The 14746-nt window shown below is 41.0% G+C and overlaps 1 protein-coding gene across 1 annotated transcript in view; it reads right to left on the bottom strand.

Moving 5' to 3' along the window:
• The window catches only part of ADCY8 (adenylate cyclase 8), a 215681-nt gene that overhangs the window by 31899 nt on the left and 169036 nt on the right, over positions 1 to 14746 (bottom strand). The window contains exon 11 of the mRNA XM_046642315.1: positions 6179 to 6351. Coding sequence (XP_046498271.1) covers positions 6179 to 6351 — 173 coding nt within the window. The remainder of the gene's footprint in view (positions 1 to 6178; positions 6352 to 14746) is intronic.

Raw genomic sequence — 14746 nt, 5'->3', positions numbered from 1 at the left:
TGGAAATGTACTTTCTTTTGGGGAGGTGCTATGTATAGGGGGACCCAGGGGAGCAAGGCCTCTGTGGGCAGGAACAAGATTCAGGTTTGTGAATTCCTAGTTCCATCTGCTTTCCCTTGGAGATAAGATGCTAATAATAGGTAATACTCATTACTGTGTTTCTTTTCTATAGCCCCAGCCAAGCACATAATGATGGAGCAGCTACTGTGTACCAGGCACATGCTGGGATACAGAAATGAAGAGAGCACATTGTCTTTGCCCTCAAAACAATCCAGTAAAGGAAAGAATCAAATAGACAGATAATTTCATAACGCAATACGCTCCTTGATAAGGATACATCCTTGTTGCCATGGGAATACATGGGAAGAGAAAGGAACCAGGCTGGATGTTCACTGAGGACTCAAGAGCTGAGTGTTAAAAGGTGATAAGTCCTCAGGAGGAAAAGATGGGGTCAGCTCTATAGGGACAGGACAAACATCTTGCTTAGCTAGCTGGCTTAAAAGCTAGTGGCACATGAGCTTGCTTCTAGTGGTGGTGTTTTAAACAAATCCCTCGTCCACACCGTTTAGTTTGAGTGGGAGATGCCCTAGTTTTAACTCCTCCTGGATATACCCGAACTCCTACTCCGACCGGCACTTCTGATATTCTGTTCTTTGTGATGTAGAACACTTTTCTTAAGCCCAGCAATTTATCACTTAAAACACGCTTTCAAGAGCTAACATAAATACTTCTTGAGTCATCTTGAAAGCAGTGGTTGACCAAAAGTAGAGAGATGACCAGATCAAACTCAGAAGAAAAGTAACATTATTATGAAGGGTCTTTGAGGCTTTAGAACGTATTTCAGATGGAAAAAATGTGACCTAAGTGAAGACTGCAAAATTTGCATAGTAAGTCAGCTGGGCCAGGGAACATCCAAAGAAAACTGGGATTCGAATTTAAAAGGATTTTTTTTTGTACTTCCACGATTTTTTGAAGAACTTCCAAAGAGAGTCAAATGGCAGAAATCTGTACAAAATTGTAATACTTTGCTTGATATTGGGTGGCAGAGACTTAAAACCAAGGACATTTTGAACTAGTTTATTTGTACTAATAAAATCACTGAATTAATACTACCATCTTTGTATGCTAAGAAAAGGGCATAATTGAGTGAAAACACATGCAGAATAATGTAATTCTCAGGGCTATAACAATCTTTAGAGATCATGTTATCTGATGTCTCAGAACAATTAATATTTAATTGGAGTGTTACTCGTTACAAAAGTATTTATGCTAATTGTAGTGAATTTGGAATCTAATAAGAAAATATAAATTGTCCTTAAGTCTACCACCCAGAGAAAACAATAGTTAATACTTTGGAGCCAACTGAATGTCATTTCCTTTTCCTCCATGCAAAAATATGTTTACAGATTTAGGATCGTGTGGTTCATACTGTTTTATAACCTACTTTTTCATTTAGCATATGCTAGGAAAATAATTTCAAGTAATTAAATACTTTACACGTGAGTTGGCTGGGTCCATTCTATTCCATATTGTGTATGTCATACATTATATGAAATCCCCTGCAAGACTTTTATTTTACAGGTAGAAGACTGAAGCCCAGGGAGATGTCACCTGCCCGAAGTCACACAGCTGATTTCTGTGAGAGCCAGGATGGGAATTCACATCACAGACAACAAGCCCAGAGCTTTAGCCATTGTGCATCTGATGCCAAATTTTTAGTTTAGCTATTAGTTCCAATTTCCCCCCATGAAACCCAAAATAAACCAGCCACCTTGAATTTCTCTCTTACCGTTTTGCCATGCTAATGAGTACGTTTGCTAAGTGCTGATTTTATGCCGTCCCTTTAATAACACTTTACATACCTTGCCTGATTTAATTGTCATATCAATAATTAAGATACTATTATCCCTATTTTAGTAAAGAAGAAACTGAGGTTCGGATGTTAAATGATTTGCTCTGGTTCACAGATCTAGTGAATGGTGAAGGCCGGCTATCAGTCCAGATCTCAGGAGCTACCATGCCCTCTGATGTGCACTTACTTGCAATTCTCTGCCCTTAAGTCCTTGAAGATGGAAATAATGTCTTATTCATCTGTGAATCTGCAGGGCCTAGAAAAGCCTGTAGCAAAGGTATGACACTTAAGTTCGAAAGGAAATCATGCTTACAGGATGGAGTACACACAGTTTAAGGGCAATGGTGGGCAAAAATCTTAGAGGTTGTTCATAGATGACACTTAGCTTACCGTGAATCGGTGTTGTAATGTGATTCCAAATGAGCTGTTTCTTTCAGTCACTCATTCACTTAACGTTTCATTCAACAAATATTTAACTGGACACCTGCTGCCAGATACTCTACTACGTGCCAGAAATATGAACATGAGTAATGGTCCTTGCCCTCAAAAGCTCTTATTCTAATGGAAGAGGAAGACATGGAAATTAATGATTGCAATGCAGAGAGAGAAGTGCAATGATAAAAAATTATGTATATGGATTAGCAAATGAGGAATGATTAAAGAGGGCTTCACTGACGAGGTTGTCCTTGAGTTGGACCTTGAGAATGATGAGTTGGAAACAGTCAGGGAGATGGACATACCAGGCAGAAAGAAGTAAGTAAAGAACCTCACTTGGTAAACAGTACATGGTTTCCCATGGCTAGAATACAGCCTATCAATGGTGACCTGTAGAGTTGTAGGAGATAAGATTGGGAGAGTCCGCAGAGGCCAGACCAGGAAGATCTTTGAAGTCCTTGATAAACAGGTTGAACTTTTAGCTTCTCAGAGGCAATAGGGAGCCCCTTAAGTGTTTTAAGAAGGATAATGAGTTGACCAGATGGCTTTGATGGCTTTGAGAAGGACGAATTGAGAGTGGACGCTGGGAGATCAGTTAGGTGACAGCAGAGTAGAGATGAGACTAAGATTACTTCTAGAATAGCAGAATTTATGGTGTGGAGGGGGTATGTCCAATAACAATTGTTAGCACTAACCAAATGCTTATTCGATGTGAGGCTCCGTGCCAGGTTTCCATCATCACATTTGATCTCTCATATTCCTACAACATAAGAACTATTATTACCCACTTTACAGGTGACAAAAATGGTGCTTCGAGAGGTTAAGCCACTTTTAATTAATTACCTTAAGACCACAAAGCTGGTTGATGACAGAGCTGGGATTTGACCTGAAGTGGTTTAACTTCTAAACTTGTGCTCACAGGTGTTATAATGTGGTGCTTCCTTACAGGGGATGCTGAGCAAGATGAATCTCTAGGGACTGTTTTGGGCTCAGTGTCATCCACTGAGATGGGGTTGTTATGGAGAGGACCTCATGAACAGATTGGGAGACGCCAGTCTAGAGTATCTGGTACCATCTCGATGGAGATGCAGGCAGGTTGCCCCATGCAAGGTTCTCTATACTTTCTATTACCCAGGTACCTGACCCCCAGGAATAACCAGCAGAAATGTCCCTGAACCATGTGAGTTCCTAAAGTGTTGGCTAAATCTTCAACAGCATGAGCAACCTGTGCCTGCCAACCAGATAAACAGTGACTATTGACCTGTTGATTTATAATCAACTGAGCAGCTGAGAGGGAAGGCTGAAAGAGCTCTTCCATTCCTTGTTAATTTAGTTCCGTTGATAGCAAAGTGTGAGTCAATACAAGACCAACCAATAACTGACCTTGAGTAAGGAAGAAGCTGAGAAAAGCACCTGAATGTCAGTAGCAATGAGTTTGGGACTATGTTTACTTTCACAATCTTGCTTAACAGTTCAACCACCAGCTTTTACTTAAGACCTCAAAATAGAGTTCAGAACTAAACCTCTTCCTAAGAAGGAAGGAGGGGATAGGAACGAACAGATACTCATCACCTACTATGTGCCATGTACAGCAGAGCCTCACACAGGCCCTGGAAAGAGTAAGATTATTCCACTTTAGTGATGAGCAAACTGAGGTCCAGAGATGGGAAGTGATTTTCTAATGCAACAGAGCCTGGATTTGCAGCCAAAGTCCTGGCTTGTTCTATTAACGTGGTGTTCCCCTTTGAATGAATAGATTTTAGATGGTTTAATTTTTATTTTTACCACAAACATGGCCTGTTTTGTTCATACATCTCTTTCCCCTCTTTTGTGCTAGTTTCTGTGTGGCCGTGGGACATCTGTTGTCACTAACCATCCACTGAATTGAAACTGTTTTGACTTTCTAAGAACCCTGGGCATATAGTGAGAGATTCTTCAGTCTGATTTAACAGAGGTGTGTGTAGTATTTACAAAGATGGACTTTGGAGCCAGAAAGACCTGAATTCGAATCCAGATGTGCTATTTATTGGCATGTGCACAGGGGTATTTGTTTAACCTCTCTGCGCCTGTGTTCTTCAGGTTGTTGCCATGAGGACTGAACAGGGAAATGTACCTAATGTGTATGATGCAATGCATAACAGACACAAATTAGCATCCAGAACTGACAAGGAACCTTTGCAAATCCAGTAAGAACAAGGCAAACGACCTAATAGAAAACCAGGCAAAGGATATGACCTGACAGTTCATCTGAAAACAAACCCAAATGGTCCATAAACAAACAAAAAGATGCCCAAACTTACTTGTGATCTGGGAACTACTAATGCAAACAAGGAAATAAAATTCAACCCCCAGTAGATTCAATAAGAATTTAAAAAGTCTAACAACGGCATAGGTGAGAATGAGGAGCAAGAAGACCACTGCTGTCAGGGAAATTGTTTTAACTGCACTGGAGAGCAATCTGGCAATATTTTAGAATGTGGAAAATGCAGATACCCTACAACCCAGCAAGTGTGCTCTTAGATATAAACCCCAGGAAACAATCCCATTGATGGTCACTGGAGCGTTTTTTAAATGGCGAAAATAACAGCCTGAATGTCTATTAATAGGTCAAAGAGTAGATATATTTTGGTATGTTCATATTGTATAATATGTACATACAATAGCTAAAATGAATGATATCCACAGATATCAACGTAGATAGATCTAAAAAAGACAATATTGCATGACAACAAACCAATATTATAATTTATAGGTCTAGACATAGTTAAATATATATTAAAAAATGGATGGAAAGAATATAAATTAAGTGCATTAGAAGTTGTCTCTTGGGAGAAAGAGAAGAGAACAATCTTGGGGAAGGGAACTCCAACAATATCTGAAATGCTTTTTTGTTTTATAAATGTAGAAGTAAATATGACTAATTGTTAGCATTGCTTATTTCTAGGGATTGGTTCATAAATGTTCATATTATTAGCATCAGCTGTATTTTCTCAGGCTTCTTAGATTATCTTGGTCTCATCTTTCTCTCAGACTGTTGGCCACTTATTCTGGCTCAGTGAGACCTGTGTGCTTCCTACACCGGAGGCCAATCAGCCACAGGTTCAGTGTCTGGCTCTTTCCACCACTTCCAGCTCAGATGAAGCTCCATATTGCAGGCGTGGAGTCTGGTTTCCCCACGGGCTGCAGAAGAGGCCAAATGATATCATCAAGAAGTCCATCCAGAGAGTCAACCGTGACTAAGGGAGACGGGAGAGGGAAGGAGCCAGCAGACAAATTCCTCTCCCTTCCTCTGTTCTGAGACACCTTTGCCCACCTTATGGCCCATCCAGAGGCATTTCCATTGAGTGGATCTTCCAAGGCACCAGCTCAATCTCTTCCCCACTCACGTGGCCAGCATAACATGGCATCAGTTTACATTTTCCCTTCCTTTCACTGCCCTGGGGTTGCATGAGCCCTTCAGCCTTGCCTCAGGCTCTGTTCTCTAAGAAATCTAGGCTTCAGACATTATTTTTTTGTATTTTTCTGTATTTCAAAAATAATAAAATTCAAGGATATAGTAAGTTCTCAAAGCACAGTGGTTGCTATTATTAATATCGTTACAGCCAAATTGTAAGGAGACCCTACAAGTCTTGGAGCTGTTAAAGGAATTATGCGTTATTAGGTTTGGAGGTGACCTGAGCTATTATTTAGTTACTATTTAGTCCAAACTTTAATTAGTTAGTTAAGGTGAAACTGAAAACTAGGGATTTCACCTAGACTTGTAAACAAGAGAGTACCTGAGTTGAGAACTCTAAGTCAGTATCCAGTTAGTCTCCAAGTTTCAATAACTCTACATCCCTCACTCCCTGTGGAAAGTCGAGCACTTTCGAACATGCCACAGTGAGCACTTACTCTCCACTGTGGTTCAGGTTGTCGTAGCGCAGAAAGAGACCTGCATAGATGGTCTCGGTCAGCAGGGCGTAGATGGCGATCATGATCAGCAGCACGGCCAGCTTCAGGACAGAGTTCAGTCGGAGGAAAACCGCACAGGTCACCATGGCCAGCACCCCAGTGAAGACAAAGTACTGGAAACAGAGAATGGAGGTGGTCAGATTCAACAGGAATGTGGGAGGGTCATTCTCCTCCTCATGGACGTGGATAGGTCTCCTTATACAGATGCTTGCTGTGCATCTCCACTTGGTGGTCTCAGGCCATCCTCAAATTCAACAGATCCCCAAATGAACTCATCCTTGCCTTACCACCTCCCAAACCTCTGTTCCTTATTTTGGGGGGAGTGACTGACACCATTCTTCAAGTCAGAAACCTTGGTCTCATCCTTGTTGCCTTCCTCCTCCCCACATTCCACAGCCAGGTCCTCCTAAGCTGGAGATTCTACTTCCTTAACAGCTCTCCCATCCTTCCAGCTTTCTCTTTCCACCTTGTTTCTGTTTTAGTTCTCATCTACAGTTTCGGAATAGTTTTCTGGCAGCTCTGCCTGCTTTCAGCCCCCAATCTCCACTGAACAAACACTATCATTCTCTACCCAGTATTTGTAAAACACAGATCTGATCATGTTACTCCTTAACTTGAAGTCTTTTCATTGCTCTCCATTCCTTCAAATTATGTTCTCCTTTCTGAATAGAAAGCTCACAAGGCCATCATATATCAGGTTTCTTTCACTTTCCAAACCCTAACATGTTCCAAGCCTCACTCTCTACTTGCTGACTCCCATCACTGAGTCCCGTGTCTCTAAGCTTTGCACCCCCAGTGTCTGGTTGCTCACATCTCATCCATGTGACTAAGCCTTACTCCTGTGATGAATGTTAGCTCAGGTGTCCTCTCTTCTGAGAAGCCTTTGTGCATATCTCCAGGCTTCTGGATATTGCCTCATTCCTCCATTGCACCATTCACAGCCCAGCGTAATATCTATCACCCTGTATCAGAAGTAGCTATTCTAAAATCCAGTTTGGAAGCACTCAAAGGCTGGAATATTGGAGTGGACCCTGTGTGTCACTCCACCCAGCCAGATTTCAGCCTTCTGTAGGAAGCTTCTTAGCCTATTTCCCTTACAGAAGTATCCCAATATATCATTCTGGATGGTAAGTTTGGATTCTGACTATGTGGTGGGAAAAAAGAATAAAACTTACATTATCAAAGGCCCTTTCGGTGGCAGTACGTTGATGCTTATATACTTTTTCTCTTGTAATTTTCAAAATAAGGAATCATAATTCTCATTTTACAGATGAAGAAACTGAGGCTCATAGGTTTTAAGTAAATTGTTCAAGTTCTTGCAACTAGAAAACAGCCCCTAGGACACCTGGATACAGCCTGTCTGTGTAAATGTGACTCTAGTGGGCATACTGTGCTTGATAATTTCTAAAATCCATTCTAGCCTTGTCATGCATGACTCTTTGTAACAACCAGTTGTTTTCACTCTCTTATTACATGAAGAGACAATTTCTGTGTGGGAAGAAGAGATCAGTAAGAAATTCTAGAAATCCCTGACAAACTACTGAAGACATGTTTATTGACTTCTTAAGCCAAACTGAGCCATTAATGTAACTTTCAACAAATAGCAATATCAACAAATGTGGATAGCACCTTGACTGAGTTCCCACTGAGGGTGAAGCCCTCATGTCTTTATGGTGCACCGGGTAGACACAGAAATGAGTAAAGCCCTGCCCCTGCCCCAATGACCTCAGTGTCTAGGCATCCTTTACTTCTGTCTCTTCCTTTCCTAATAAATCCAACTATGTCCTTGTCTCAAATGGATGATAAGCTTTCTTCAACTCTCCTTTAAGATCTCCCCTTGGCAAGATTTTTAGATAATTCATCTTGATGCCTTGATGTCATCATTTTAACAAATAGAGGAAAGATCTGAGAGGTCTTGTTTCATTGCTATCTGCATCACAATGAACTGCTGTGCATGGTTTTGTCAATGCAAATTGTGAATCACGTGTTAGATCAAAAGCTGTCAAAATGATTGTGCTTTTGAGCAAAAACTTATGAGGGCACAAGAGCTAAACTTAAAAAGTGTACAAAGGGTTTATTGAGTGCCTACTGAAACAAGGCATGGTGCTAGGGCGTTGGAATTGAACGGGGAAAAAGAGATGGCTCAGACCTAAAGGAGGCTGTGGTCTAAAACGTGAGGCAGACATGGAAACTCCAACAGGAATACACTGTGGAAAGTGCTCTGCCAGCAATTGGACCAAATGTGATGGGAGTACAGAGGCAGAAGGAACACAAATTTGGAGAAGGATTTACAGGAGAGGTGAGTTTGAACTGGACCTGAAGGATGGGTAGGATTTGACACAACAGAAAATGGAAAGGAAAGAACATTCTGGGAGAGAGAATGGCATGGACTCAAAGGTATAAAGGAACAAATCTCTTGGAGAATGAATTCCTTGAGTATATTAGAGAATCATCTAATTAATCATGAGGAGAACTAGCAACATAGGCAGCAGGTAAGTTTCACTGTGCTGCCCTCCTCCTTTCTCTACCAAGACTTCTGAAAGTATAATAGCTAAATACAGTCATACATTTGCACAATGGATTGATGGTCTTTCTTTTTGTTGCCTCAACCAATTGTGTTAGTATGCTCTTGCCATCTCCGCCACCATCCTCCATTCCATTGAAATGAGTCACCCACTCACTGCCTTGCAAGGTTTAGGTAAATCTCTACTTTCACGTATAAAGTTGGACCTTACGGTGATGCTATAACCATGGGACATCAAAGGAAGGACGTCCCTGGACAAATAACGTCAGGAGCTTCTCTTCTGCCTCTTCTGTACCTTAAATGAATAGTAGGGATGGGACCAAGAAATGGAGAAGAACAGGAAGCTACAGGAATATTATGCCTTTGTGAAAGCTTTGTGAAAATCTCTCTCTTTTCGCTGGGTCTGGACCCACGAACTGCATGTTTCCTATAACTTGGGAGGATGCTGGACCCAACACAATTACTAAATTTCTAACAATTGACAAATAGTTTCTGTGTTCCTTTAAGTCACTCCAGGATTTTAGCAGGCCCTCAGCTCCTAGAGTGTCCTCTGAATGGATTCTAAGTATAAGGGGTTCCTCAGTGTGGTAGGGCAGAGATAGGAGGCAAAGCTACATAGCAAAGACTCTCATATGTCCTGCTGAGAAGTCTGCACTCTACAGTCCACAAGGAGCCATGGTGGGTTCGTAATGGATTCATTTTACTCATCTAATTACAAACAAATTGTGCTGTGGAAAAGTACAGGATAGATTGTAATTAAAGAAGGAAAGTTGAAGACCTAAAGACAAGACTGGGGACCTAACCACAGACAGCAAGAGATAAGGGGTTGGACAACCTTGTCTAGTTTTATGTGGAGGTGAGGAAGACAGTGGAGTCAGAAATGGCACTAAGGTTTCCAGCATGGATTAATCTATTAACTAAGAAAAAAAACTACAGAAAAAAGATAGAGGAAAAGGAATGAATTCAGTTTTAGGCTTTTCAAGTTTCAGGCATTGAAAGAGTGATTCACTAAGGGCATCTGCTGAACAACTACAGACACGAGGCTGAGATTCAGAAGATGTACGGGGTCCAAAGGCACACATTTAACATTGTTCAGCTGAACTGAGAGCTTTAGAAGAGACCACTCAAGCAGAACATGAAAGATAAAGACAGAAGATACAGTGACTAAAATTTAGGGACTAGCATGTTTGAGGGGCTGTGGAGGAAGAGAAACGAGAATATTGATTAGGGATGGTTGGGTGTCTGAGGGCGAGAATTAGGACACGGTAGTGAACAAATAGATAGCTCTGAAAATAAAAATCTCCAGAGACAAATATTTTCAGAGGAGTCTTTAAAAAGCAACATAGAAAATGTTTTCAGAATAGTTTAAGACTGGAAAGCAGGACATAAAATTTTATATACACTATAATGAGAACGATGCAAAGTGTGTACACAGACATGACATGGCTTTCAAGTGAATTATTTCCTTCTGCAATGCCCTTTAATCCGATTGTAACATGCAATATTAAATGAGACAATGAGTTGAATGCACTGATTTGGAATGACTCCCTGTATTCCCAAGACCTCTGTATCCCATACAGTAATGGGGTTCTCTGCTTCTTCCTAGATCTTTTGATGATGAAAAATAATAATGCCAGGATTTGTATGAGACACGTTAGATACTGGGCAAAGTTTCTAGCAATCTTTGGTAAAGGAAACAGACAAGCTGTGCCTTCTAAGGGAAAAAGAGACCCAATAACGACACATCAGTTTTGACCAGAAAAAATAGAAATGCTGCAATGGGCATGAGCACTTTGGTAGCCAAGTTAGGAAAAAGAGGCCAGAGACATTTCAGTAGCCAGGCTGAAACGTGGTTGGGAGAAGATGGACAGATACCGAAGACGTGGAGACGTGAGGCAGCCCAGGTCCGTACGTTAGAAGAACTCTAGGTGAGACGGGGCCATCAAATGGGGTGAGGATGTCCATGCATCAGGGGTCAGTTGGTGGAAGGCAGAAGCAATAATAATAACTAAATATTTCTTGAGCACATATTCTGTGCAAGGTACTTTATGAATGACTTTATGTGCTTCCTCTTATTTCATTCTTACAAAAATTCAAAGACAGGTACTATTCTTATGCTCATTTTACAGAAGAGGGAAGTATATATAACACTTCTCTGCTTCTGAATACCCAAGGTTTTCTTCTCTCAGATAATATATTGACTTAGGAAATTACAAATAAAACAATTTCTTCTAAGTCTGTACTGAAAAAAATCGGAGTCCCACGTGATGACAAAGTGTTATGGGGAGCAATATCTGACTCTGTTTGCATGAAATAAGCATTTTACAAACTAAACCATGCATTTGTTATTCTACAATTGTTGATTCAGGACCCACTAGGAACCAAGAATTTTCTAGGTTGGAAGGCACCATACTGATGTCAGGACATTGTTGTAATGTATCATAAATGGCCTCAGCAATATGCGCACATTCTCCTCTTAGAAGAGGAAGAGGAGGAAGCATTTTACACAAAGATAACTTGGAGAAGGGCTTGGGCATCTACCCACACACGTCATGCAGACTGGACTGTCTGCGTCCATTTGGTTGCTGACAAAATCCCATGGCGTTATGAACTCAGAACAAGGAGAAAAGAGAGCAGACACATAATTTTCAGAAGTCACTGTCGTTCAAAGAAAAAATCCAAACTTCCTGATTCACACAAAACCTAATTCTTAGCAATGAGACACGCATACGGCAATGTGGTGTACACACAGGCCAAGGACAGAGGCTGCTCTCCTTCTTCCTGAGCCTTGACTCCCCACCTGGTCCACGAATAAGGGTGTCATGAACCTGGGCTCGCCATAGGTGCTGGGTAAAGGTAACCAGCCTACTTTTCAAGCTTTTCACTGTTAGGTAGGGGAAAGGGGCCTTTTTTTTATGTGTTTGGTGCTCTGGGACAATCTTACTGTGCTTTGGCTTAGTCTAAGATTGGGCTTTGTTTTCATATTAGAGGAAAAAGGGTGAATGCTCCCTAGTTCATTATAGTTACTAGTTTAGATCTGTCAAAACTGAATTTAAATTCCACATGTAGAAGTGATGTTTATATCTAGCTTGTTTTGGAGGTGGATGGACTATTTTAGATGTTTCCTAGAAGCAACTGTATCCTCAGTTAATACTTTAACCTCATAATAATTCCCAGGAAGACACATCTATGTTAGCAGGGTCCCCAAATGACGACTATCACAGTAAAACTATGAAGCAAAGCCTAATCAGTGAGCATACAAATAGCTCTTTCTTATGGAAAGGCATCACTACACAATATTTTTAAAAATATAAGAATGATGCTTATCTTGATGGTGCTTATTGGTCAATACAACACAGTCACCTTGGGGAACTATCTACTTATCTTTTTTTTTTTAAAGATTTTATTTTTTTCCTTTTTCTCCCCAAAGCCCCCCAGTACATAGTTGTATATTCTTAGTTGTGGGTCCTTCCAGCCATGGCATGCGGGACACCGCCCCAGCATGGCCCAATGAGCGGTGCCATGTCTGTACCCAGGACTCGAACTGGCAAAACCCCAGGAACACGAACCTAACCACTCGGCCACGGGGCCAGCCCCTATCTGCTTATCTTGATCATTCTTTTTCAACGACTGAGCTCACATCTTTGTAGATCATCATGAGAGATCGTTTTTGAAAAACAGTCTCTCTGTATTTGATTCCTAAACAGTGATGTCCAACCAGAACACACATCTTTGGTGACTTCCAGAAATTAAATTTGTTCCCAGAGGATAGACACGCGGATTGTTTCCAATTTTTGGCTATTACAAATAAAGCTGGTATGAACATTCATTCTTTTCTAATATAGAAATACACATTTTAAAATATATTCTAATATAAAAATTTTGCATTTTTTCAAACAAGAAGTTTATTAAACAACAAGATGCTTGACTAGAAAGGAAAACTATGCAGGATTCATTTCTTTTAGAGTAATTTATCCCACTTCAAGATAGATTGCCCTACACGTTTATTTCATTATCTGCTTGGACTTACTTTTGTTTTTGTAACACAAAAAAGTAAATGTTTTGAGCTTAAAAAAAAAGAAGAAGAATAAAAGCCTTTTTAGACTTTCAGTCTTACTTTTAAAATTTTTTAGGAAGAACCAGAGCGGCATATCGTCTAGGGGTAATTACTGTATCACTGACGCAAGATCCTTCTGACTACCTAATGCCCCATGGATTAGGATGTTTTCCATTCTGGCTGGTGAGAAAAACACTCTTTGCAGCCCCGTGTGAGCACCAGGCACTAATCCTTCCAGACAGTTCTTTCCCAGCATCAGTTTCCTCACAGAGACAGAAGCCTCTGCAGCCCTGTGGGTTTCTGGCTTCTCTCTGTTAGTGTGTCTTGCAAACTATGGCCACCTTAGTCTCCCCAGATTCTCAGCTCTGTCTTCTCAAATCAGGGAGTCCTCTAGGTTCCACCGGGCTTCCCCCAACCCCAGCCACATTCTGAAGGCTCTCTCACAGCAACCATAGAGCTCAGGCAATCCTAGGGGCCACTGCATTTGCTTCCTTTTCAGAGATCACTGTCCTTCATTGATGCCCAATGTCTTGAAAATGACTGTTTCACATATTTGTTTGTTTGTTTTTAGTTATTTCAGGCGGGCAGGTAAATCTTGGCTCTGCTACTCCAGTGGAAACAAACCTTTTGTCTTTGGCTCTCAGGGGCCCTTTAAAACTATAGCAAGCTCTGATAATATAGTTAACTATTTACTCAAATGTGCCAGAGCATATAATAAAGGGGCTTGATTCTAAAAGGAAAGTCTTCTCACTGAGCCTCCGGAGAACCATGTTTGGGTGTTTGAGATACTGATCCTGGGAGTTGGTGCATGTGATTTGCATTCATTTTACCAACCTACGTCTCCTCCCTCCCTAGACCACTTCTCAATTCATAGTTAGAATGTGGCTTTCTTCACTGTCATTTCCTGTCTCTTCACTCTTTTTTAGTAATTGGCCAGCTCCAATTCAGAACCAAATTATACTTTATACCGTCTATTACAACAGCTTCTTAGGTTTATATCACATCAGCCAGTTTCACAGCATCCTTTTGGACTGAGCATCGTTTCTCATGGGGTGAGGGAGAGAGGTCAGGTACACAGATGAGGAAACCACGGCTCAGAGAGATGAAGTGATTTGCTTGGGGACACTTGTGAGTGATGGGGGGCTCTGCAGATTAAGCCTTTTAGGTCTAAATGTCTGACTCCTTCTAGTTTAGTAGACAAATCCTTAGGTAGAGAAGCATAGCCGTTTGCATCAGGATGGCGAATGGTGGGTCAAATCAGGTTGTTGTAGTAGCTGGTGCTAGAAAGCGTCCAGATCCCCATCCTCTTAGGCCAGTGGGATTCCTGCATCTGGGGGATCTCAGGAGTTGCCAAACTATAAAGGGCCATATAGTAAACACTTTGGGCTTAATGGGCCACACCCTTTCTGTTGTAGCTACTCATCTCTGCTGTTGTGCTCTAAAAGCAGCCATAGACAATTTGTAATAAATGGGTGTGGCTGTGCCCCAAGAAAACTGTATTTACAAAACAGGTGGCAGGTGGAATTTGGCTTGTGGCCACAATTTGCCAGCCCCTTGGCAAGACGACCCTTTGGTTGTGGGAGGAAAATATTAAAACTCTGGTTCATTTACGTTATCTCATTTTTTAATATTTCTATTTTTGAGTATGTTTCATAATGTACATGACACATTACCACAGTGGTACAGGTATGTAACTTATAGATAACCATATATTGACAGTGCAGGCTCAAACCTTTTTACTGGAAATAATAAACAAATCATGGCTGACATTTAATGAGCAGATACTTTGTGCCAGGTGTCACTCTAAACACTTTACATGGATTAATTCACTTAATCCTCACAACCACCCATGAAGAAGGTATGACTTTGACCCCTATTTTACAGATAAGAAAACTGAGGCAGAGAGATGAAGCTAGGTGATCAAAAG

This window comes from Equus quagga, chromosome 16, assembly GCF_021613505.1.
Source record: "Equus quagga isolate Etosha38 chromosome 16, UCLA_HA_Equagga_1.0, whole genome shotgun sequence".
Taxonomy (NCBI): Eukaryota; Metazoa; Chordata; class Mammalia; order Perissodactyla; family Equidae; genus Equus; species Equus quagga.
The sequence above is the reverse complement of the archived record's forward strand: the minus strand, read 5'-3'. Positions and strand labels throughout refer to the sequence as shown.